Below are 22,615 nucleotides of genomic sequence, written 5' to 3'. Positions count from 1 at the left end.
TTGCGCTCATTTGAAATCCCCGAGCTGACAACACTGTCTTTTTTTCCTGTCCTCGAGGCTCACCAGAGTTTGGAGTTCGGTTTCTGTCGGACCTTTGCGCAGTATTTGTTCTCTCTCATCAGGTGCAGGAGAGCCATGGAAGAACGAGGATCCAACTACTAGACTGTCCGCAGCTCCACGAGTCACCCACTCCCTCTCCCGCTCCCTCTCTGGCTTACACCACGACTCCAAGCTCCCAAGCTCCCAGGCTCGGCTTACAACTTCGACACCGTCCGCAGCCCACACGACGGGTGTAGCTGAGCTACACACGACAGAGCGCACCATGGCGCGCTTTCCCAGGTTCAGGTTTCTGGCCTTGGCCGTCATCTTCCACCTGATATACATATACTCCATATTTGACATCTATTTTGTCAGCCCCGTCGTTTCCGGCATGCGCTTGTTCGAGGTCGAGCGCCCAGTCCCCAGCAAGGCGCCCGCGGATAGATTGGTCCTCTTTGTTGGTAAGCTTCTCGTCCTTCCCTTCCAAAGACTTCTTAATGACGTTCAATCGCGACTGACCCTGTCTCTTAACCAGGTGACGGTCTGCGTGCCGACAAAGCCTTGCAGTCGCATCCCGAGCCCTACCCCGAGTCCGACGCAGACCTTGAGCCGCGGCCCTTGGCGCCCTTCTTGAGATCGCGCATCCTGGAGCATGGAACCTTCGGTGTCTCCCACACGCGCGTGCCCACCGAGTCGAGACCTGGACACGTGGCGCTCATTGCCGGCTTGTACGAGGATGTCTCTGCTGTGACCACAGGTTGGAAGTTGAACCCGGTCGACTTTGATAGTGTCTTCAATCGCAGTCAACACACCTGGAGCTGGGGCAGCCCGGATATTCTGCCCATGTTCGAGCATGGTGCCGTCCCGGGGCGGGTCGATGCGTACACGTACGGGGCCGAGGCCGAGGATTTCTCTCAGGACGCAGTCCACCTGGACCTGTGGGTTTTTGACCGCGTCAAGGAATTGTTTGAAGAGGCAGCCCAGAACAAGACACTAAGGGCAGCTCTGAAGGAAGACAAAATCGTCTTCTTTCTACACCTGCTCGGGCTGGACACCACGGGTCACTCCCACCGACCATATTCGAAGGAGTACCTGCACAACATTAAGGTCGTTGACCAGGGAGTCAAGGAAATTACAGAGGTGATTGATAGGTTTTACAACGACGACAGGACTGCATATGTGTTCACTGCGGATCACGGTATGAGTGACTGGGGCAGTCATGGAGACGGTCATCCGGATAATACACGGACCCCCCTGATCGCATGGGGCTCAGGAGTTGCAAAGCCAGAGATTCACCCTGGAACCATTGCGCCAGGCCATGATGATTACTCCTCCGATTGGGGCCTCGATGAGGTTAGAAGGCACGACGTTTCCCAGGCGGACGTTGCTGCGCTGATGGCATATCTCTCCGGTGTCGCGTATCCTGCGAACTCGGTCGGAGAGCTACCCCTGCCATATCTTGCCGCAGACATCAGTGAGAAGGCTGAGTCACTCCTGGTCAACGCGCAGGGCATCCTCGAGATGTACAGGGTCAAGGAGGAAAGTAAGAAAGCGTCCGAGCTAAGGTATCAGCCTTACCGGCCCCTGAGCGAGCTTGAACACACCTCCGAGGAACGCGTTGCTGCGATCCGCAATCTCATCAAAGACGGAAAATACGAGGAAGCCATTGAGGAAACAGAGACCCTGATCCAGCTTGGGCTTCAGGGTCTGAGATATCTCCAGACTTACGATTGGCTCTTCTTGCGAGCCCTCATCACCATTGGTTACATTGGATGGATGGTGTACGCTCTTGCCACTGTTGTCAACCTACACGTCCTACAAGGAACAGTCGAGCCGTCGAGAGATTCAATATCGACGGCAGTCTCCTCCGCGGTATATGTGCTGATGGCTGCGTCTTTTATCGCTTCCAAGTCGCCGGTCACCTACTACGCGTATGCCTTCTTCCCAGTTTTCTTCTGGGAAGAGGCATATGCCCGCCGCGAAAGTCTCATTCGAGGAGCCAAGATTGTCTTTGGCAACACACGTCCAGTCTCTCTCTTGTTCGGCAGTGCGGCTTATGTGGGAATCATCATCTCATTGGCTGTGGGCTACATACACCGCGAGGTCTTGACCGTGCTGTTCGTCGTGGCAGCTTTCTGGCCCCTTGCCTCGGGTGTCTCGTTTGTGAGGAGTCGTCTCCCTCTTTCGCTGATCTGGGCCGCGTCGTGCCTGTCCATGGGCAGCTTCACACTCCTGCCTCCTGCCATGAAAGAGGAAAATCTCAACACCATTGTACTAGGCGGAGCGCTCATGGTTGCAATCGGTATACTATACCTTGTATTCGAAGAGAAGATCCTGTCCGACTTCACAACAACAGTGTCGAAAACAAAGTCAGCCAGGAAAGAAATATCGCGGACTCTTGTTGGTATCCAAGTGGGCTTGGTTGCCCTAGCTGTCGTTGTCACCCGATCGAGCGTGGTCTCTCTGCAGGCAAAGCAAGGACTGCCTCGTGGTAACCAGGTTGTCGGATGGCTTGTTTTAAGTAAGTCACGCGAACATAGGCTGATTCTTAACTGCCAAAACTAACCTCGCATTTCCCCCACAGTCATCTCGCTCCTCATGCCTTTGGCATATCGATTAGAGTCCAACAACAATTACTTGCACCGGCTTGTCGTCATTTTCCTCACCTGCGCCCCGACTTTTGTCATCTTCACCATCTCCTACGAGGGGCTGTTTTATGTCTCGTTCTGGGTCACACTTGTGGCCTGGGTGAGGTTGGAGTATGAAGTTTACACCAATTCGACTTCCCAGGTCGACGTGGTCGTCGAAAGCAAATCGGGCGATGAATCGACGGAGACAAAGCAGGTCCCCGATAGACTACCTAATCCCTACCGTCCACTGTCACTGGCTGACGCCCGCGTGGCCTTATTCTTCTTCGTCTTCCTGCAATCCGCCTTCTTCTCCACCGGTAATGTCGCCTCGGTATCCTCGTTCAGCCTCGAGAGTGTTTGTCGGCTCATCCCAATCTTCGATCCTTTTTCACAAGGTGTACTGCTGATCCTGAAACTCATGATACCCTTTGCGTTGGTGTCGGCCAACCTCGGCATACTGAACAAGAGGATAGGAGTGGCGCCCTCGGCACTGTTCATGGTGGTGATGGCCATCAGCGATATCTTGACCCTGTACTTCTTCTGGGTTGTCAAGGACGAGGGCTCATGGTTGGAAATTGGAAGCACGATATCCCATTTCGTCATTGCGAGTCTGCTGAGCGTGTTTGTAGCGGCATTGGAGGGCGTATCGGCTTGGTTCATCAGCGGTGTTGAGATGGACGTCCTCGGAGTATCGGGGAACAAAGCCATGAATGGGACATTGGTGAATAAAACCAAGGCCAATGGGACGGAGACCGGCGCGGGAGGTGGAACGGGAACGAAAGCGGCGACAGGGGTTAAGGGGAAGTCATGATGTTCCAAGACCATGCTCCCGGCACGGTCTCTTCACCTGGATCCTCGCATCTGACACCAAGTGGAATAACAACAAGACACTGACATGGGCAGTTGCGATATTCAGAGCGGCCCTTTCGCCGTTTCCTCCAGAACACTTTCCAAGCGTTCGCTGTGGAAGATAAGCAGGCATACATGCAAGCTCACGAAGCTGCAAGTCCGATCGCCCCACAGAGCATGGCCAGAACGGTGTCTAATTCTGTGAAGCGCTTGCACTCAGCGGGCGCAGGCTGGGCCAACCCCAATGCTATCAGTCGCTCTACCAGCGCCTGGAACACAAAAGACACCAATTGAGGACCGGGGTTTGCCCCTTAATGCGAGCTCCTGCAAATATCTGTACAATGATAATTCAAACCATTCCGCAGTACAAGGTCCGCGCTGCTCATGACTTACCGGCAGACGAACACGAGGGTATCGTGCCAGCCAACAACACTTGAGTACCACTCTCATCTCCCGGCACCGCCCTAGAGGGCCTGGATGCGACGCCTACGCATCTTAAAAAGTAGACAGACGCCGTGCTTCGACTTCGTATAGATCCAGTTCAATATTGAAGGTGCAGCACCTGTGATAATGCTTGTCCTGATACCCTGCCACTGTGCGTAGCCGCACACAGTATCAGCGGGCACACTATACGGCACCACAGTTCCTGAATTTCACTAGGCCTTTAAGAGTAAAGCCTGCGGCGGGAAGACCTCACCAGCAAACATCGCCCCATCGCTTAGCGATAGAGGTGTACGCGAACCGTATCTTGTAATTTTTAATCGAGTTTCAAGGGTAGGATGCTTGTTCGATACTGGACCCATCGTTCGTGCTATGTACGATTTTGGATGCTATCCGAGGCCCCGAGCATACGTTCTACCCAGAAACAGACACAGCGGGCAGGTCGAATCTCAATTGCGGCGCAGTTCAAGGGATAGGGGGTGGGCCCAAAACGGCTATTAACACTCGATCGGGCAAACACCATGTTGAATGCGACTAGGTGAGTGATGGGTCACCACTTGAACCTCAGGTGAAGACCTCGGATCATGGCCGACTTTTGTGCAAATATGAAGGCGCCATTCTGCTATTCGGTTGTTCTTTCACGTCCGTCTTCAGCTTCTGTCTCTCTGCAGATGCCACGGTGAATCTCGAAGGCACTCAGTCGATCGTTCAGTCTTGGGCCATAGTCACTCTTTTTTTTTAATACCCTGTCTGGGCATTTCAATCGTTAATCGACACTCTTTTTTGCAGCATCTTGCTTCTGGTTATACAGCGTCCTTCCTTGTCTATATTTTTGTAGCATAATACTCTAATCCTTAGTTCACCATGTTCACCATCAAACCAACACTCTCGTCCTTGCTGGCCCTCGGGGCTGTCCACGGTGCCTCGGCCCTGGACGCAGCAGGATGGAGAAATCAGAGCATCTACCAAGTCATCACAGATCGCTTCGCTAGGGCGGACGGCACAGCACCACTCTGCGATGCGTCCCTAGGTACTGCTTGCGGTGGTACATGGAAAGGCATCACCAACCAACTCGACTACATCCAGAACTTGGGAGCAACCGCGGTATGGATCTCGCCTATTGTCAAGAATGTGGAGGGCACGTTTGGCTTGTCTGGCGACGCTTACCATGGTTTCTGGGCTGAGGATATTTACTCCATCAACGAGCACTTTGGTACTGAAGCCGACCTGAAGGAGCTCGCCGACTCCCTACATGCTCGGGGCATGTACCTTATGGTCGACATCGCCCCGAACCACGTGGGCTTGACCACGTCTGCCGGCAACTATTCCAACTTCACTCCTTTTAACAAGGCCGAGTACTTCCACGACAAGTGCAGCATCCAATGGAACAACCGCAAGTCCGAGCAGCTCTGCTGGCTCGAGGGCCTGCCTGATCTGCGCACTGAAGATGCCAACGTCCGCAAGATCTATGCCGAGTGGATCAAGGACCTCGTTGCCAACTATTCCATCGACGGCCTCCGCATTGACACAGCGCTTGAAATTGAGCCTGAATTCTGGACCGACGGCGGCGTCAAGGAGGCGGCCGGCGTATTCCTCTTGGCCGAAATCAACCACAGCGCTCCTGAGACCCTCGCCCCTTACCAACAATATCTTGACGGGTACATGGACTATAGCAGCTGGAACTGGTACACAGACGCCTTTGAGGCAACCAATGCCGATTTCTCGACGCTTTTCGAGGGCACCAACAAGCTCGCGACGATGACCGACATCGACCCCTCCCTCTTCGGCTCGTTCCTCGAGAACCACGACCAGGTGCGCTTCCCCTACCGCAACGGGGACGTGGCGCTGGCCAAGAACGCCATCACCATTTCTATGCTACGTGACGGTATTCCTATTGTCTATTACGGACAGGAGCAGCACTACGCCGGTGGCAACGTGCCCACCAACCGCGAGGCGCTCTGGCTGGGCGTCGGTTACGACATCTACTCTGAGCTGTACGGCTGGATACAGCAGACCAACAAGATCCGCGCACACGCCGCACAAGCCAATGCCAATTTCCTGACGGAGGAGCGGACCACGGCGATCTTCTACGATGCGGACAGCACTGGCAACAGCAGCAGCGTGATCGCCTTTCGCAAGGGCCAGATGGTTTCCATGTACACCAACGGGGGCGCCGACGCCGCCACCAACGTCTCTTACGCGCTGGGCTCGGCCGTCACGGACTACGAGGTCGGCGCGGAGCTGGTCGACGTGCTCAACTGCGAGTCGTTCACGATCGACAGCGACGGGCGCCTCAACGTGCAGATGCCGGCGGGCGGCCTGCCGCGGGTGTTCCTGCCCGTGGCGCAGGCCGATGGCCTCTGCAACAACGTCGGCACGCCTGTGTCTGACGCTGCCGAGAAGGTTTCCGTGGACAAAAACATGGGAAGCAACAAGCGTTCGGTGCCTTTTGTGACGACGAGGACTGTCCTGGGAAACTGAGAGAGGGGTGATGGAGCGACTTCACTGTATATACGAACATATGGGAATTTATAATGTGGATGGATACGAGGAATAGTCTCCTGGTAATGAAGAGAAGAAACGATACTCTGTACTCTGACCTGAGTTTTGAATCGAGCATAGCAATGTCCCTGTGAATGGAATATCGAAACTGCTGAGGTTATGACTGCGTGCAATATACTTGAAAGCGTGTGCGCCGACACGTCTTACTTCACTTGGACCATTCTGCGACTTCCGAACGGCAAGTCAAAGAGCATTGGGTTTGCTATTTCATCCAAATGACCACATCTCCCGGGAAATATAGGATGCCCAGGGCTTGGGGCCTAGCTGTCAAGCCTCCGTGTTGACGTCGAATCGCAAGCAAGACGCATCAGCCTCGCCCGCGCTGGACCTCGGCATCTCCAGGATGGGAGCTCCAGGCCGCCCAGTGCCTGCCCGCCAACAACATAGCTCCCGAGCTTCACATGTTGACTCTTTGCGCCTTTTCCGTCAGCCTCGCGCCCGGGACCCGGGGCAGGGGTGGGGCCGGGGGATGGCAGCGCAGGCGGTACGGTATTTCCCGCGCTTGCGCGCGCGCAACGACGTGGCTGACGGCTTGGGTTGCTGGCTAGGCGAGCTTGTTGTCTGGGGTGCATTGCATGGGTCGTCATAGGCCTATTCTTGTCATTGCTGCGGGGAGGGTAGATCTCTGTTCCTTTACGGAGAAGCTTGAGAGGGCGTGGAGGGCGTTGGAATGTTTGCGCGGAAGAAGCAAGCAGGAAAGCTCTTCGGCGGCCCTGAGAAATTGCCCCATTGGGCAGGCCATGCGTCGTTTCTCTGCGGTCTCTCTCCATGCCGGCACGCTGGGGCAGTTCAAATTCTAGACAACTCACTGCTGTATGCCTGCGAGGGGCCATGGGAATTCTCAGACAATGGTTGTGGTTTCAAATAGTCTGTATGAGGTGTCCCTTTGTGCTCCCTGGACTTGTGTGCTACTGATTGTCTGTGAGGGCATTTCTGGTTATCCTCGGGGCACCAAGACGTTGGTGTAAGGCCTGGAGCGAGGGGCTGTGAGAGCCCATAGGCACGCGAGCAATGGTACGTATCTTTTCCCCGGAATTTCCAAGGATTCCCCAGAAAACGATCTTTGGTCTGGACCGCTATTGTAGAGGATCTTGGCTCTAAGCTCCCGCAGGAGTGTGTGGCTCACCATTAGTGTTGTCGGGGAAGTATACTTTGCTCCGTCCGTGTAGCACAAGCGGTGCACGTATGACCTGATCGAGCACCTTTTGGCTTGCAGGAAGTGGTGGGAACGAGGACACAAGGACGCGAGATGGGCCCTATACTGGTTAGCTGTCGGAGTCTATCCTGGCCCGTCTGGTATATCCTCACGACGAGAGACCATGATGTTAATGAAATGGCGATAGGCCAGCGGCCACACACCTCAGGGACCTCTATCCGAGGATGTACGATATAGGAGTGCGGAGTGGCGCACTGGACGGGCAATGCCGGGCGATGGGTAGGAGACATCGGAAGGATCAGCCACTGCACGGACAGATGTCCGCATGCGTTGCTCATGCGAGGAACGACGTTGATAAATAGGAGCGGGAGGCTGGGCAAACTCTGATCAGCTCGTATGTGGTCAAGGGCAACCTTGGGAGGCAGCTCATCGATGATGTTATAGCTGTTGGTGTTGTTGATTTTGTGTGCTGTGACACTCACACTGACCCTGTGGACGGCAAGAGAGACATTCCATCATCGTCATCATCATTATCATTATCAGAGGACATGGCTCAATTCCTTATTTCCGTCCGTCTCATTTGTTGACCAAGCTGTGAAGCACATGGTATTGCAAACGAGTTTTCCCACCGCCTGGCCTTAAATTTGGCCTTCTTCCTGCTTGACCGACCTGCATTTGGTTGACAAAAGCGCTAGCCACGATTGGAGGAGCTATTGGACTGCAGCACCCAGGTACACTGGGTACTTGCAGCTAACAGTAACAGTAACAGTCCAGCACAGCAACCAGCACCAGCACCAGACTGGAATTGCGGAGGCCCTGGTTCATCTAAAAATCCCGACTTTTGAAACGTTCGATCTGCCCAGCCCAAGCCCAGTTGGAAGGGACAAGCACAGGCGCTGCCCTACCGGTGCGGCTACAGCACTGCCCTTGCCCTGTGTTCTGTGTTCAGGATCCAGCGCGACCAAACATCCGCAGCGCATGCGCCTGGCCACCAACTCGTGCTGGTCATTCATTTCAAGGGTCGACGTGCCCCCCAAAACGCTTTGCCCGGTGCGCCCGACCGCCCAACCGAGGACTGCAATTGTAACCATTCCACTCGACTCGACTCGACTCAATCCAGCCAGCCCAATTCAAGCTGGACTGTCCCGACCCGACCGGAGCACAACCCGTTGCGCCAGAGATGGCCTTTAGCCGACGACTTGTCTGAGCCGGCCACCTTCATTTGATCGCGTCGAGAGCGCCACAAGACGTCGTTCCCAAGACGCCCTGGGGACATGGACCAGCCATCCCTCGAGCTGCTGCAGCAGCAACAGCAGCAGGCGACGCCCAACCAGCAACGGCCTCAGTCCCAGACCCAGTCCCAGACTCAGTCACCGCCTGCGAACCAAGATGGGAACAGCAGCAGCGCTACGCCGACCGCATCCGGGGGAGGAGGAGGAGGTGGAGGAGGAGCCAAGGCCAGCGCCGCGGCGGCCGCGGCAGCGAATGCGCTGAGCTTCAGGAGGTGAGGAGTCCATACAAGACAGGCCGAGACGAGGTTGAGCTCCAGCTCGCGCCTTGTGTGGGCAATGAAGGATTCCGCTGACTCGCCGTGCTTTGACCAAAGACAACGAGCATCTCGGGCTTGTGAGGTGAGTCGTTGGTTCTAATTTTGTCTTGTTTGGGAGATCCCTCTTCTCGTCCTCTCCGCCCACTCGTTTGCCAGCCGACCGATTACATTGCAGCTCCTCGGCTCAGGTGGGCTGTTCTGCATGCCTCGGTAACTCTGTCTGTATCCCACCTCCGCCGGCTGACGAGGTGCAGCCCCTCGCGCACGCGACACAAGAACACCATTGCCATGCCTCTTCGTTCTGCTTTTGTCATCAGAATGTGTAGCTAATTGACAATTTTGCCAATATAGACTTGTCATGCGTACGTCAATTCCATCGTCAACAAATCTGCCCTGGAACAAGCTACCCAGTCCCCCGACAGCCGAGGTCCAGATCCCAAGCTCGAGATAGCTTCGCGACAGACCAGCCCTCCCCCCCTCTCCCCGCACCATCCGAGGACGACAATACCAGTGTTTCCACGCGTTTGCCAGCCCCAAGACAACTGACTGACAATGTTTGTTAAACAGGAGGAAAGTACGCTGCGATGCTGCCTCCTTGGGCATACCTTGCACCAACTGCGTCGCCTTCCAAATCGAGTGCAAAATCCCAACGCCCAAGAGGAAAAAGACCCAGACCGCTTCCACGACCAAAGACTCGGATAGGTACATTACGCGATCAATCTCGCAGCGCCCTTGCCTCCTATCCATTCGGCAGCGTGCATGCTAACCAGTTCTATCCAGTGAACGAGGCGATGGCCCAGAGGAACAGTCTCCCCGTCCCGTCACAGGGACGGCCACGTTCAACACTAGGCCACCCGCCGTATATCACACTTCAGAAGGTACACCAACGACCACCATGACGGCGGCACAAACCCACAAGGAGGAGATCGACAACAATACTTATGTAAACCTAGTCATGAAACCAAAGTTCATCCGTGCCCCCATCACCGAAGCCGGCCGTGTTGCCTATCTTGGGGAGTCGTCCAACCTGACCCTGCTCGTCAACGACCGACAAGGAGCCGCGGATGTCGTCCACTACCCCCTGCCCGAGAACGTCCGAGGATCCAGGGCAAGGCTGACTGAACTGGACAACGTCGAGATCGATATCCTCCACCAGCGTGGTGCCTTCTTGCTCCCGCCCCGCTCGCTGTGCGATGAGCTGATCGACTCCTACTTCAAATGGATTCATCCCATCGTGCCTGTCATCAATCGTACCAGATTCATGAGACAATACGGGGACCCAAAAAACCCGCCCTCGCTGTTACTCCTCCAAGCTATCCTGCTAGCCGGGTCGCGTGTCTGCAACAACCCACAGCTCATGGACGCAAATGGGTCCACAACCCCTGCTGCACTGACTTTCTACAAAAGGGCCAAGGCACTGTACGATGCCAGCTACGAAGATGACAGGGTGACAATCGTGCAGTCGCTGCTGCTCATGGGATGGTATTGGGAAGGCCCCGAGGATGTCACCAAGAATGTTTTCTACTGGAGTCGTGTCGCCACAATCGTCGCTCAGGGGTCCGGCATGCATCGCAGTGTCGAGGGCTCGCAGCTCAGCAGGGCCGATAAGAGACTCTGGAAGAGGATCTGGTGGACGCTTTTTACTCGAGACCGATCCGTCGCCGTGGCCCTCGGGCGGCCTGTTCACATCAACCTGGATGATTCAGATGTGGAGATGTTGACAGAAGACGATTTCATTGAAGACGAAGACGGCCGACCGAGCGAGTACCCCGTGGACCCGATCCACGTCCATTTCTTCCTTCAGTATGTCAAGCTCTGCGAGATCATGGGCCTGGTGCTATCACAACAGTACTCGGTTGCGGCCAAAGGACGTCAACGAAATCCCATCGATCTCACCCACAGCGACATGGCACTGGCCGACTGGCTCCAGAATTGCCCCAAAGTGGTCTACTGGGAAATGCCGCGGCACCACTTTTGGTCTGCCTTGCTCCATTCAAATTATTATACGACGCTCTGTTTGCTACACCGCGCACACATGCCTCCGGGCGGAGGCTCCTCTCGCTTTCCCGAGGATGCGGCTTATCCTTCGAGGAATATTGCTTTCCAGGCGGCCGCCATGATCACGTCGATCATAGAAAATCTTTCTGCTCATGAGGAGCTTCGTTATTGCCCAGCGTTTATTGTTTATAGTTTATTTTCGGCTCTTATCATGCATGTGTACCAGATGCGATCACCTATTCCGTCCATTCAGCAGGTTACCCAGGACCGGATTAGGACCTGCATGGTGGCCTTGAAGGATGTTTCCCGAGTGTGGCTAGTCGGCAAGATGGTCTCCACGCTCTTCGAGGCCATTCTCGGCAACAGGACCCTTGAGGAGAGACTTCAGAAGGCGGCGGGAAAGCGACATAGCAAATTCCAGAGGAGCATGCAGCAACTAGAGCAACATGCTCACGATCAGCAGCAGCAACATCACCAACAACAAATGAGGGAGTCAGCAAAGCGAAAGTATGATGACATGGCTATCGACTTCAGCGTCTCCACGCCAACTCCCCAAGAATCGTATGAACGCTCACGGCCTCAGACACCGAGTCAAGCCACGAAGAATGAGCATGGTCATTCAATGGCCCCACCCCAGATCACATCGCCTGGCGGCACCAGGCAGAGCAACATGGACGCCTTCATGGGCGGGACGGCGTCGCGACCGCAGACCAGACCGCCGACTCCGTTCAATCCGTCTTTCTCTGTACCGACAACCCCTCCAGACCTGTATCTTGTGACGCGAAATTCGCCAAATCTGTCGCAAGCAGTTTGGGAGAACTTCCAGCCGGACCAGCTCTTCCCTGAAAGTGCAAGCATGCCTCTTTTCCCACACCTTTCTCCTTCGCAGACCCATCAAAATTTGGATCCCAACCTGATGCCACAGATGCAACAGGGCAGACCGGCACAGCAAGCCCCGACCATGCAATTTGGCGGTCATCAACATCAGCAAGGCATGCCGAATAGTACGAGTAAGGGCAGTAGTCCCGTGCAGCAGCACACCCAAAGTTTCTTGCAACCTGGTCTCGCTGGATTCCCGGGCCAGCAAAGTGGACCAGGTCAACAGCAACAGACGCAAAATACCATGTGGAACACTGGTTTCGATTCAACCCTGCCTGACGGACAGAGTCCCGACAGCTGGAGTACGGGTAGCGCGCAGGGAGCGCCGGTCCCAAGCACTTTGAACGTGGAAGACTGGTGAGTTGTTCCTTCTTGCAGTTTCGCCGTTGTCGCATGGGCTGCATATCACTAACTTTTATCCCCTCAGGCTTCAATTCTTTGGCATCAACGGTGATCAAGTCAGCCAACTCAATTTTGATATGCCGTCGATGACATAGACCGAAACGGGGCGGGTGTTAGCGATTACTGTTAGCGTATTGCTTCTGGACGATGGAAGTGAGAGAACCGGCCCACAACTTTTGTTCTCACGAATCTGGCTCATCATGATTACCTGTTGCATATTGCTTAGACATGATGGCTAGCTAGCTCGCTCCAGTAATGCAGAAATACTTATGGCGGCACCAAGAAAGCTCTCAGAGAAACTTGGGCTGATCTAAATACCTTGGCACCTAAAGCCTGATTCCCGAACTTGATACATTCTGAAGAAAATCATTTGCGCCTATGCCTGTGCTGCAGGCTCACTGCCTCATCCTGCTCACGTACCCGGCCCAGTCCGTTGTCCGTCCCCCAACGCCATCGCCGTGGTCGCCTTCTGCCCATCCCTTCTCGTCCCACGCAGTCCCCAGGGCACATAGGTGCCTCATCGTAGGCCGCCCGTGTGGGCAGTTCCAGGGCTTCTCCATGTCCCCCATGTGCCGGACGACCTTCTCCATCTGCCTGTGCGACAGCGCCTTGCCGATCATGACGCTGCTCCGGCACGCACGCATCGCGAACATCTTCCTCACCTTGGACGGCCGGGGGATGTGCCTCCTGGGTGCAGCAGTGCTGCCGCTGTGGTGGCCAACGTTGCCGTCGCCGTCGCCGTTACCATCGTCACGGACAGGAGGAGGCGACGACGTGGTTGTAGGGCTGTCGCCCAGCAGCGAGATCAGCTCCTCGAGGTCGGCGAGCGAGAAGGTCGTCTCCCGGCTGAGCGGCAGGCTGAGGAGCTGGCACCGCGACCCGACGGGCTCGTCGCCCGACGTGTCGGCCTCGACCTGGAAACCGTTTGCCTCGAGGGCTGCGTGGTTCTCGATGACGATCTCCTCCTCGATGGCCGTGAGTTCGAGCGGCTTGGGCCTTACGAGGCGCTGCGACTGGACTATCGTCGTGGCCTGCAGGCGCTCGAAGTTGAACTTCTCGTCCGACGCGTGCTGGTCGATGATGAAGAGCTCGTCGTCGTCCCTCGGCCCGTCTGCCCGGGCGCTCGCTGTGGCGCAGCTGGGTGCTGAGGTGCCAGGTCGGACTCCAAGGATGAAGCCGAGGTTGAATTGTCCTACGATCTTCATCCTAGAGAAGTCGCCTTTGTGGATAGTGAGGGACAATTTGTCTTCTGCGACCTGTGTCCCAGCTTCAAGACCAGTGTCCAAGTCCTCAGAGTCGTGATCTTTCCTTGCTGGGGCGTATCCACGTCTCTGGGCGTCGAAGAAGACTAGACGCTTCTGGAGCCACTCCTCATCGACAGTAAGCCGCTGCAGAAGGGCCTGTGTGGAATGTTTGTTCTTTCCACCTCCTTTTAGGAATGTCTGAGTCCGCTTTTGATTTTCTTCGCTGGCTTCATGACCAACCTCTTCGGCAGCAGTGGGGCTTTTCTGCGGTTCCAATTTTTCCCGGGCTTTTGCCTCCTCCTCATTAATATACTCTCCATCGTCTTCGTCTAGCACTTCCGCCGCCTCTTCAACAGCAGGCGATGCTGAGGTCTCGTCGTACTCCTCCTCCTGTTCCACGAATAATGCAGAGGATGCCGACGACTCGCTGTCGCTATCGACGACCTTCTCTTGGTCTGGTACAGCTTCTGCGTCAGAAAAATGGTCGTCCTCGCTTCTTTCTTCATCCTCGTCTACGTCTTCCACCTCTTCCGCATCTCCCTCGTCGTCGTCCTCGACGCTCTCCGAGTCCTCAGTGTGTAGGCCTTCCCTCTCTCTTGACGTCCGCGAAGCAGAAGCCGCAGAAAACATTTGTGTTAGGCGCCCACCAAAAGAAGGCAGAGGTGCTGCAGCTTTTGGGGCTTCTGCCGCCTTCTGCGGGACGTCGAGCTGCACAGCTGCCTCGTCTACTCTTATCCTCTTTGCAGGTGTACCAATGACGCTTGTCACCGAGTGGTCTCCGATTGTGATGGTTGCGACCTCCTGAGATGACCGCTTCGGAGGCCTTGGGGCGGAGACACTGAGCGGTGCAGTATCTATGGGTTTGGTTGGTTTTGCAATAGCGGGAATGGACAGCTCATCAGGTGCTCCATAATATGGCGGCTCGTCTCGAAGGGACTCGGGGAGAAAGGAGCGCTTCATCCGGGACAAACGGGTAATAAATGCATCGTCGCCGTCACCAGTTTCTGCTGCAGAGACCCGTACGTTCGTTGACTCCGACTGTACCTGTTCATCAGGCTTACTGGAAGTCCCCGACACGTCCAGTTCCCCATTTCTTGGCACCGTCTCATTCATATCCTCAGTAGCAGTCTCGTTGAGACTGAGCGTGGCGGCCTTCTTTGGCTCCGGACTGGCCTCCTCCTGAGAAGCCAACTTCTTGTCCAACCAGCGCGTCATCGAGTTCATCTGTGCATCTCTCGAAAGGGCCTTGGCAGAAGCCAGATTCTTGATCCGTAGGGCTCCTGAGGTATCCTCCTCGTCTTCCGACACATCGGGACCATCATCCTCCTGAGCATGAGCAGCCGCAACTTTATCGGGCGCAGCGGACGACGTTTCTGTCGAGCCTCCCTCAGAGCCATTTGTATCCTCCCGCGTCACAGTCGATTTCTTGAAAGGCGGAAGCTTAGATGTCGCAACCTGTGACACGGGAACTGTGTACTCTTGTTTCTCAAAGAGTTCAATTAGGGATTCCCGGAGGTTGTCCAACATGCGCCCCTGGTCGTGCAAGAGGATGGTTCTCTTGTCCGGGCTGACGTTGACATCGTAGAGGTGTGTATCCAGCTGTATGTCGGCGAATATGAACGGCGACTGTGACGAGTTGTACGACCTATACACCTCATTGAAGACTTTGGCGAATTGGGGCAGCCCACAGGGCCGACTATTGACGTAAAACATTTGTCGGTCCGGAGTCTGCCTCCCTTCACCGTGCACTGGCCGTGATATATGACCTCGAACCATGATCTCGTGGGTGCCGCCGTCACCCTGTGTACTCCATTTTTGGGTTAAGCCAGTTGTGGGCTCCAGGTCAAGTTTCAAGTCCAGGACAACTAAGCCGGCCATTGTCTTGGCCCCAAAGACATTGATGATGTTTTCTCTGGTACTCTTGTTTCCCTTTGTAGAGAAAAGAACGATTCGCTTGCCCTTGTTCGGCTGTTGGGAAACCGTAAACTTGACCCCAGTCTGGATACAGGCATACTGATTGAGAAGGCTGATCACCTTGCCCCATTCACGCTTAATGTTCCGTTCCAGCTCCCTGCGCCGTACCGGCAGATTCTGGAAAAGATTTTCGACGGAGACGGTTGTGCCCTTCTGAGCAGCAACCACGCTGGTAGACTTGAGCTTGCCCGAAGTCTCAAAGTCGAGTTTGGATCCTTTGGGAGCCTCGGACTGAAGACAAGTGACAACGGTGAACTTTGACAGGGCACAGAGGGAGGACAGGGCCTCGCCACGGAAGCCGAAGGTCTCCAATGTGCTCAGGTCAGAGTAGGTGGACAGCTTTGAAGTGTAATGTTTCAAAGCCAGAGTCTGGTGGTTCTCGGGCGAAATGCCTGTGCCGTTGTCCTGGACCTCAATCAAGTCGAGGCCCTGGTTCTTAAACCGGACATCTGTTTACAGGAGTCTCTCAGCATCATAATATCCACTCACGTGGGGTGAGTGCTAGCCAGAAAGTCATACCGATGCTCGTTGCGCCAGCGTCAAGACCATTTTCGACTAGCTCTTTTGCGACGGAACACAAGTCGATGATAACCTGACCAGACTGTATTTGGTGGACCTTGAAAGGGGAGCAGAAAATTATCAGCTGTCAGCTGCAGTAATGAGAATAGTGCAACTTACAGAGGTGGCCTCGATGGCCTTGATGGTCGCCATCGTCCACGATGCGCGGCCTTCTCAGCCTGCAGGCTTCAGAGGATGACGACCCAGACAGCAGCGGGTCACCTCGGTCATCCCTTAGCAGATTTACAGTGAGTTGCAGAAGACGCTGTCAGACCCATGAGAGAAAATATGCTGAAAAAACCCAAGATGCATTAGGACTATGAAAGTTGTCGCCTTCATTGCAGCCTGCCGACAGCATCTCGCGGCCGGACGAGGAGCACGCGTCGAATCGCGTCTGTGCTTACATAAGCGATAGGTTCGGGCCCCCTGCTGCCTCAACGAGATGGATTGTGTGAGCTTTACATGATCAGCATACTACCCAGGTACAGCAAGCCAATTCCTATGTTCTGCTTTGCGTGGTAGTAATGGAAATTTGGTAAATCACATGTACATGTGAGATTGTGTGTAGCATCTCGTATCGAGTATCGAGCGGCGACGGCATCGATGTTCCAATGCATGCGCCTGACGTTGTGCAGCAGCATCCATCCCTCCAAATACGCGTCTCGCGGCTGCAGCAGCTCGTATGAACCTTGGAAGAGCAGAGCTAGCTGGCGAGCAAGCTGTGTGGCCAGTCAGCCAGTCTTGCGTAATTCTGGCAGAGGTGCTCAAACGCCGAACAAACTAACTTCTGCAAGCTGCAGTGCAACCCACCTAGTTTGGTCGTTAATTAGCCCCGGCCTGGGACTACCATGTAGGAAATGCGACGCCGCTACTGCAATGACCGCAGCCATTCATTATTGACAGTCTTTGGGTTCCATTGCCGCTCTGGAAATCCCAAGCTCGCTCCCGCTAGCCCAACTGCCCATTCGATTGCCAATGGGCACGTGCAGTGTCAGAGAGTGTGTCGTGATGTGTGTGGTGTTGTGTTGGGACATGGGACATGGGACATGGGCAACGGGAAGTGGGAAACGGAAAGTTGGGACGGGCGCACAAAGCTGCGGCATCAGGGGGTGGACTCGGTCTGTCGGGCGCGGCCGTCGACCTTGTTTCGAAACCATTCCCATCTCCATCCTCCAACAAGGCGGCTGGGCTGGCACCTGGCTTGGCTTGGCCTGCACCTAGGCTGCTGCTAGAGATATGAAGCTCCTGCTGCCATCTCTCTGATAAGCATGGGTATGCCAGGCAATGAATGACGTTATCGCCTGGGCAGAGCTGGCATGGGCGAAAGCGCCGTTGGTTGTTCACCATCGTGGGATCCTGCAGCACTGACGCCGCTATGCCTAGGTCGACTTCCAAATGTCCCACCACGAGCGTCTAGACAGCTCGAGTACGGATCTAAGAATGTTCTGCGACGCCAGGACGCATGCGGAGGGGTTGGGAGTGGATTGAACATTGGTGTTCCACCTCGATGGAACGGCGCAGCACCAATTGGGACGCTAGAACGAGGCCGTCTCTTCTCTCCCTCGATCTTGTCGCTCACCGAGCAGCAAACATGATGCTTGCTTACACCTGCAGGCGGACCGAGAGATCTGTGTTGCGACCATGTTTCCGTTGGGGACTGCAGCATCAACGGACAATTAGTCGGCAACCATAGTCTACAGGAGTCTAGCCTGGCCCTCGTAATACAATCTGCCGAGTGCATACCTGTAATTTCATCGACATTGTGCTGTCTGTCTGCCTCCATGTCGGCTGGCATCGACGATTCCCATGGTACTGCAACCTTACTCAACGGCCAGCAGAGAGGGTGGTCGTAGGAAGTACCTGGTCACGCTGGTCTACTGTAGGTGCCTGGGTAGCGACCATCGTCCTTGGAACCTTGGTTGGAATATTGGAGCCAGCCAGGGCCCACATCCGCGCGAGTGTGTGTGTTGTAGGCACTCTGTATTTGCCCGTCAGCCCGTCAGCCCGCGGGCCCGTTTAATAACAATACTGCACTGTCCAAAACATTGCTTACCTACCTAGGTACTTCATATACAGGGAGCCGTGGTCTGGCGAGTCCAGATGCCCTGTTGCCCTCATCTCCCAGTCTCCCAACAGCCTTGCCAGCCCTCCATCCCGGCCATGAGATAATTTATCCAAGATCAAAGAAGGATCCATGAATCTCCAAGCCTCCCGAGGTCTCCTGGACCCGTCCCAAGCACCACCACTCAGCACCACTCAGAACTCCTCTAACCCCCCACGCCGGATCTCCCAGGCGCACGGGGCAGCCAAGTCCAGGCGCCGCTGGTGCTCCCGCCCAGCACCAGGCCGCCTCCGTCCAGCCAACCACCACCGTTTCCCCCTGCCCCCCTGCCACCCTGCCCACTGGACCTGGGGGTCCCTCACTCTTAGGTTTTCCGTCTAGCGTGTGAAACTTCCCTCTGTCTCTCTTTCCTGCCCGTGTTTCTGTCTCCTCGACCGACCTCTCCGGCCCTCACCCACCACCCCTCCCCTCCCGCTCCCACGATATCGCTCGAAACACGGCCGACGACGGCAGAAGCGCCATCGACCGTCGTGGGAATGCAGAGGCGGTCTTCTGGCTCGGACGACGGTGACGATTTGCAACCCCAATTGCAAAATCATCTGCCTGTCAATGCCGCCGCCAGCCCAAGCAACAATAGCTCCCTCGCCCTCGCCCTCGGTTCCAGTCTCGATGTCCCGCCCACTGCACAGGCTACCTCCGCCCAAACACACGGGAGGGCCCCGAGTCATCAGCCGCCCAGGAACTCTGACAGCAGGCGCACCAGCTTCGACCTCCGCTCCCATTCCGCCCGCAGCCGCCGCTCGGGCAACTTCTCTTCCTGGAAACCTGCCACTGCGCAGAACGGGGCGACCATGGAGAAGGCCCCTCTCGCCTTGTCCGTTGAGCCTTCAGCTGTGCCAGTCATGGCCTCGAAGAGCGACGAAGACTCAGAAGGTGTCGACAAGTCGCCAGACTCGAAGGGCCTGCGCCGTCTACGGTCTCGAAGTCCCTGGGCACTTGGTCTCCTGACCCTCCTGATATCGATGACCGGTCTTGCCTTCCTCGCGACAATACTCAACTCAAGCACGACACGATGTCTCGACGCCAAGGGCTGCATAATGTCCTATATGCGGCCGGCCTACGTCAAACTGAGCGACTTCGACACCGAGCACACCAGATTCGGCAGCAAGTACTCGCTCTATTTCTACAGGGAACTCGAGGTGGACGAAGAGGTCAAGGTCTGTTGGCTACAATGGCTCTCGCCCTGATCTTCTCGCACTCGCGCCGGTGGACTGACAACAATCCTAGTTACGAGGCACCCCCGTCCTTTTCATACCCGGGAACGCTGGAAGCTACAAGCAGGTGCGGCCGCTCGCCGCCGAAGCTGCCAACTACTTCCACGACACGCTCCAGCATAACCCGGCAACCCTTCGAAGTGGCGTGCGCGATCTCGACTTTTTCACTGTCGACTTTAACGAGGATTTTACGGCCTTCCACGGTCAGACGATGGTCGACCAGGCCGAGTACTTGAACGAGGCCATCCGCTACATATTGTCGCTTTACCTGGATCCGCGCATGACAAGTCGTGATTCGGATTTGCCCGATCCAACCTCGGTCATCATCGTGGGCCACTCAATGGGCGGCATTGTGGCTCGCACTATGCTCGTAATGCCTAATTACCAGGCTCATTCTATCAACACCATCATAACCATGTCCGCGCCGCATTCGAGACCTCCCGTCTCCTTCGACAGCGAAATTGTCAAGGTGTATGACGAGATCAACGACTACTGGAGGAAGGCATACTCCCAGAAATGGGCGAATAACAATCCGCTATGGCATGTCACTCTCATTTCTATCGCCGGTGGGAGCCTGGATACTGTGGTGCCTTCAGATTACGCCAGCCTGGAATCCATCGTGCCCGATACACATGGTTTTACTGTGTTTACCTCCACCATTCCGACCGTGTGGACGAGTATGGACCATCAGGCGATTCTCTGGTGTGACCAACATCGCAAAGTTGTAATCCGGGCGTTGTATGACGTTGTTGATGCGCATCGCCCTTCGCAAACAAAGCCCCGGGCTCAGCGCATGAGCGTATTCAAGAAGCACTTCCTCACTGGCCTGGAGGAAAATGCGGAGAAGTCCGTCTTGTTCAGGGATCACAGCACTTTACTTACCCTGGAGGATGATTCGCACGATATCGTGCCTCAAGCAGACCGCTTGATACTCCGAGGCTTAGGGAATCAGGGCAGACCACAAGCGCATCTGGTTCCGATTCCGCCCCTTGGTTCATCGCCGAGCCGCTTCACTCTGTTGACCGATCAGAGGCTGGACAGCGCCGGAGAATCGGGGAAACTGGAGGTTCTGCTCTGCAGTGTGCACACTCTGCAGCCGGGCCAAGCGGGAATGATGCTGCCATGGAAGATGGATTTATCATCAGGAGAGAGCCGGAGCTCGACCAGGCTAGCCTGCAAGAACGCTGCTTCCGACGTTGTACAACTACCTGCGTCGACCAGATTCACGCAGCAGCCATTTCCCCCTGCCGGCTCCAGGGCGGTAACACCGTTCTCTTTCCTCCAGTATGACCTCGACGACATTGCAGATCACCAGTTCGTTGCTGTTGTAGACAAGGGCATCACTTCCTCGGGTTTTGTGCTTGCAGAGTTCAGTGAAATCGCGGACTCTTACCGAACCCGTCACATCAGCCTACGGCGGATGCTCGCATTTGGCATGAATTTCCGACTACCAGCTCGCAGGCCTACTGTGACAGAGATCAAGATACCGTCCATCCAGTCCAGTCTGCTCGCCTACAGCTTAGAGCTTAGTGAGCAGTCATGTGGGAAGAACAAGGAGCTATTCGCGCCGTTAGTTCGACAGTATCTTACAGAGCCGTACGAGTCCAAGTTTTTTGTGAATGCCAGGCATGCCAGTATTAGCATGCATGGCGTTGCGCCATTCAATCCTCCACCGATGAAAAGGAAATCGAACGAAGACGGTCTAAGCTTCCAATTTTGGACGGACCCGACATGCGAGTCAAGCGTCAATGTTCGCCTGACTGTCGATGCTCTGGGCAGCATGGGAAAGCTCTACATGCGCTATCGGACCGCGTTCGCGGCCTTCCCGCTGCTGGTTGTCGCCTTGGTAGTGCGCAAGCAGTTCCGGGTGTATGATAGCCAGGGAATCTTCATTCCTTTCAATGAGAGCTTAGACTTGTGTCTGCGACGGTCTATCCCCTTGATCCTCGCGTCCTTGACGCTCCTCTCCCTTTCGATGGATACCTCCGGAGCTCATGGCACAGCAAGCTACTGGCCCTTCAGAAATGCGACAGTCGGAGTCGACTTTCGGCAAAATGACCTCCTTGCAGGCACACAAGATCCCTTCTTCTGGTTCATGATACCTTTGATTGGGATTGTTTGCGTCGGTGTCTGTGCAGTACTTAATTACATGGTGCTGGCTATCATATCGATACTTAGCACTCTATACGGTTGGATGAGTTTCCGCCCAGCGTGGGTTCGCTACGATGACAGGCGTCGAGCCATGCCCCATGGCTTCATGCCATCTTCGCCACGGCGACGACTGATTACGACGGCCATCCTGCTGTTCTTGGTCACGACCTTTATACCCTACCAGTTCGCATATCTGGTGGCCTGTCTGGTACAACTCATTACTGCGGTGCGGGCCCACCGTATCGCCTGTGAAATGCCATCCAACGCGAACCGCAGCTTTTACAACTATGCTCATGCTATTTTCACCCTGATGCTCTGGGTGCTTCCTATTAATATACCCATCCTAGTCGTCTGGATACGCAACCTGACGGTACACTGGTTCACACCATTCTCCTCCCACCACAACGTCATGTCGATCATGCCATTCATTGTCCTGGTTGAAACTTTCACAGCGGGCAAGATGGTTCCGAGGGTTACCAGTCGACTGAGACATGTCACCAGCGTCCTGATATTTGGCGTGGCAGTTTACGCCGCGATTTATGGTGTCTCGTACGGCTACATGATTCATCACCTCGTCAACCTCGTCGCAGCCTGGCTCGCTGTGGTACATTCGACATCCGACTCGTGGTCCCTCGCGGGATGGAGCGCTCTATTCGAGGGCAACCCCGAGACACGAAAGGGAGGCAAGACTCCTTAGGAGGAAACTTCGTGAGCTTCTCGACACCTCAATCGGTACTGTATCAGTGCGTACTCGATCATCAGCATCTTGACGCTTGCAAAACATCTCAACACTCTCCTTCTGCAGGGCGGCATCCTGGGTCCATATTCATACAAATCATTACGCGGC

The 22,615-nt window shown here is 55.3% G+C and overlaps 5 protein-coding genes across 5 annotated transcripts; 4 read left to right on the top strand and 1 right to left on the bottom strand.

The window, feature by feature from the left end:
* Positions 1 to 322: 322 nt before the first annotated feature.
* On the top strand, positions 323 to 3,480 carry J7T55_012659 (uncharacterized protein; the record flags this gene model as incomplete). The annotated part of the gene is made up of 3 exons (XM_053145309.1): positions 323 to 500; positions 575 to 2,560; positions 2,624 to 3,480. 3 exons carry the CDS (start codon positions 323 to 325, stop codon positions 3,478 to 3,480), a joined length of 3,021 nt encoding a protein of 1,006 aa, XP_052992050.1.
* Positions 3,481 to 4,823: 1,343 nt separating this feature from the next.
* Positions 4,824 to 6,440, top strand: J7T55_012658 (uncharacterized protein; the record flags this gene model as incomplete). The annotated part of the gene is made up of 1 exon (XM_053145308.1): positions 4,824 to 6,440. The coding sequence occupies one exon, from the start codon at positions 4,824 to 4,826 to the stop codon at positions 6,438 to 6,440; it is 1,617 nt and encodes a 538-aa protein (XP_052992049.1).
* Positions 6,441 to 8,951: 2,511 nt separating this feature from the next.
* On the top strand, positions 8,952 to 12,600 carry J7T55_012657 (uncharacterized protein; the record flags this gene model as incomplete). The annotated part of the gene is made up of 5 exons (XM_053145307.1): positions 8,952 to 9,181; positions 9,252 to 9,308; positions 9,794 to 9,928; positions 10,007 to 12,460; positions 12,531 to 12,600. 5 exons carry the CDS (start codon positions 8,952 to 8,954, stop codon positions 12,598 to 12,600), a joined length of 2,946 nt encoding a protein of 981 aa, XP_052992048.1.
* Positions 12,601 to 12,900: 300 nt separating this feature from the next.
* On the bottom strand, positions 12,901 to 16,434 carry J7T55_012656 (uncharacterized protein; the record flags this gene model as incomplete). The annotated part of the gene is made up of 3 exons (XM_053145305.1): positions 12,901 to 16,172; positions 16,243 to 16,339; positions 16,402 to 16,434. 3 exons carry the CDS (start codon positions 16,432 to 16,434, stop codon positions 12,901 to 12,903), a joined length of 3,402 nt encoding a protein of 1,133 aa, XP_052992047.1.
* A 2,445-nt stretch (positions 16,435 to 18,879) lies between these two features.
* On the top strand, positions 18,880 to 22,465 carry J7T55_012655 (uncharacterized protein; the record flags this gene model as incomplete). Its single annotated transcript, XM_053145304.1, has 2 exons — positions 18,880 to 19,560; positions 19,631 to 22,465. The coding sequence occupies 2 exons, from the start codon at positions 18,880 to 18,882 to the stop codon at positions 22,463 to 22,465; spliced, it is 3,516 nt and encodes a 1,171-aa protein (XP_052992046.1).
* Between the last annotated feature and the right edge of the window lie 150 nt (positions 22,466 to 22,615).

This window comes from Diaporthe amygdali (assembly GCF_026229845.1).
Source record: "Diaporthe amygdali strain CAA958 chromosome Unknown NODE_20_length_815715_cov_65_842320, whole genome shotgun sequence".
Classification (NCBI taxonomy): Eukaryota; Fungi; Ascomycota; class Sordariomycetes; order Diaporthales; family Diaporthaceae; genus Diaporthe; species Diaporthe amygdali.
The sequence above is the reverse complement of the archived record's forward strand: the minus strand, read 5'-3'. Positions and strand labels throughout refer to the sequence as shown.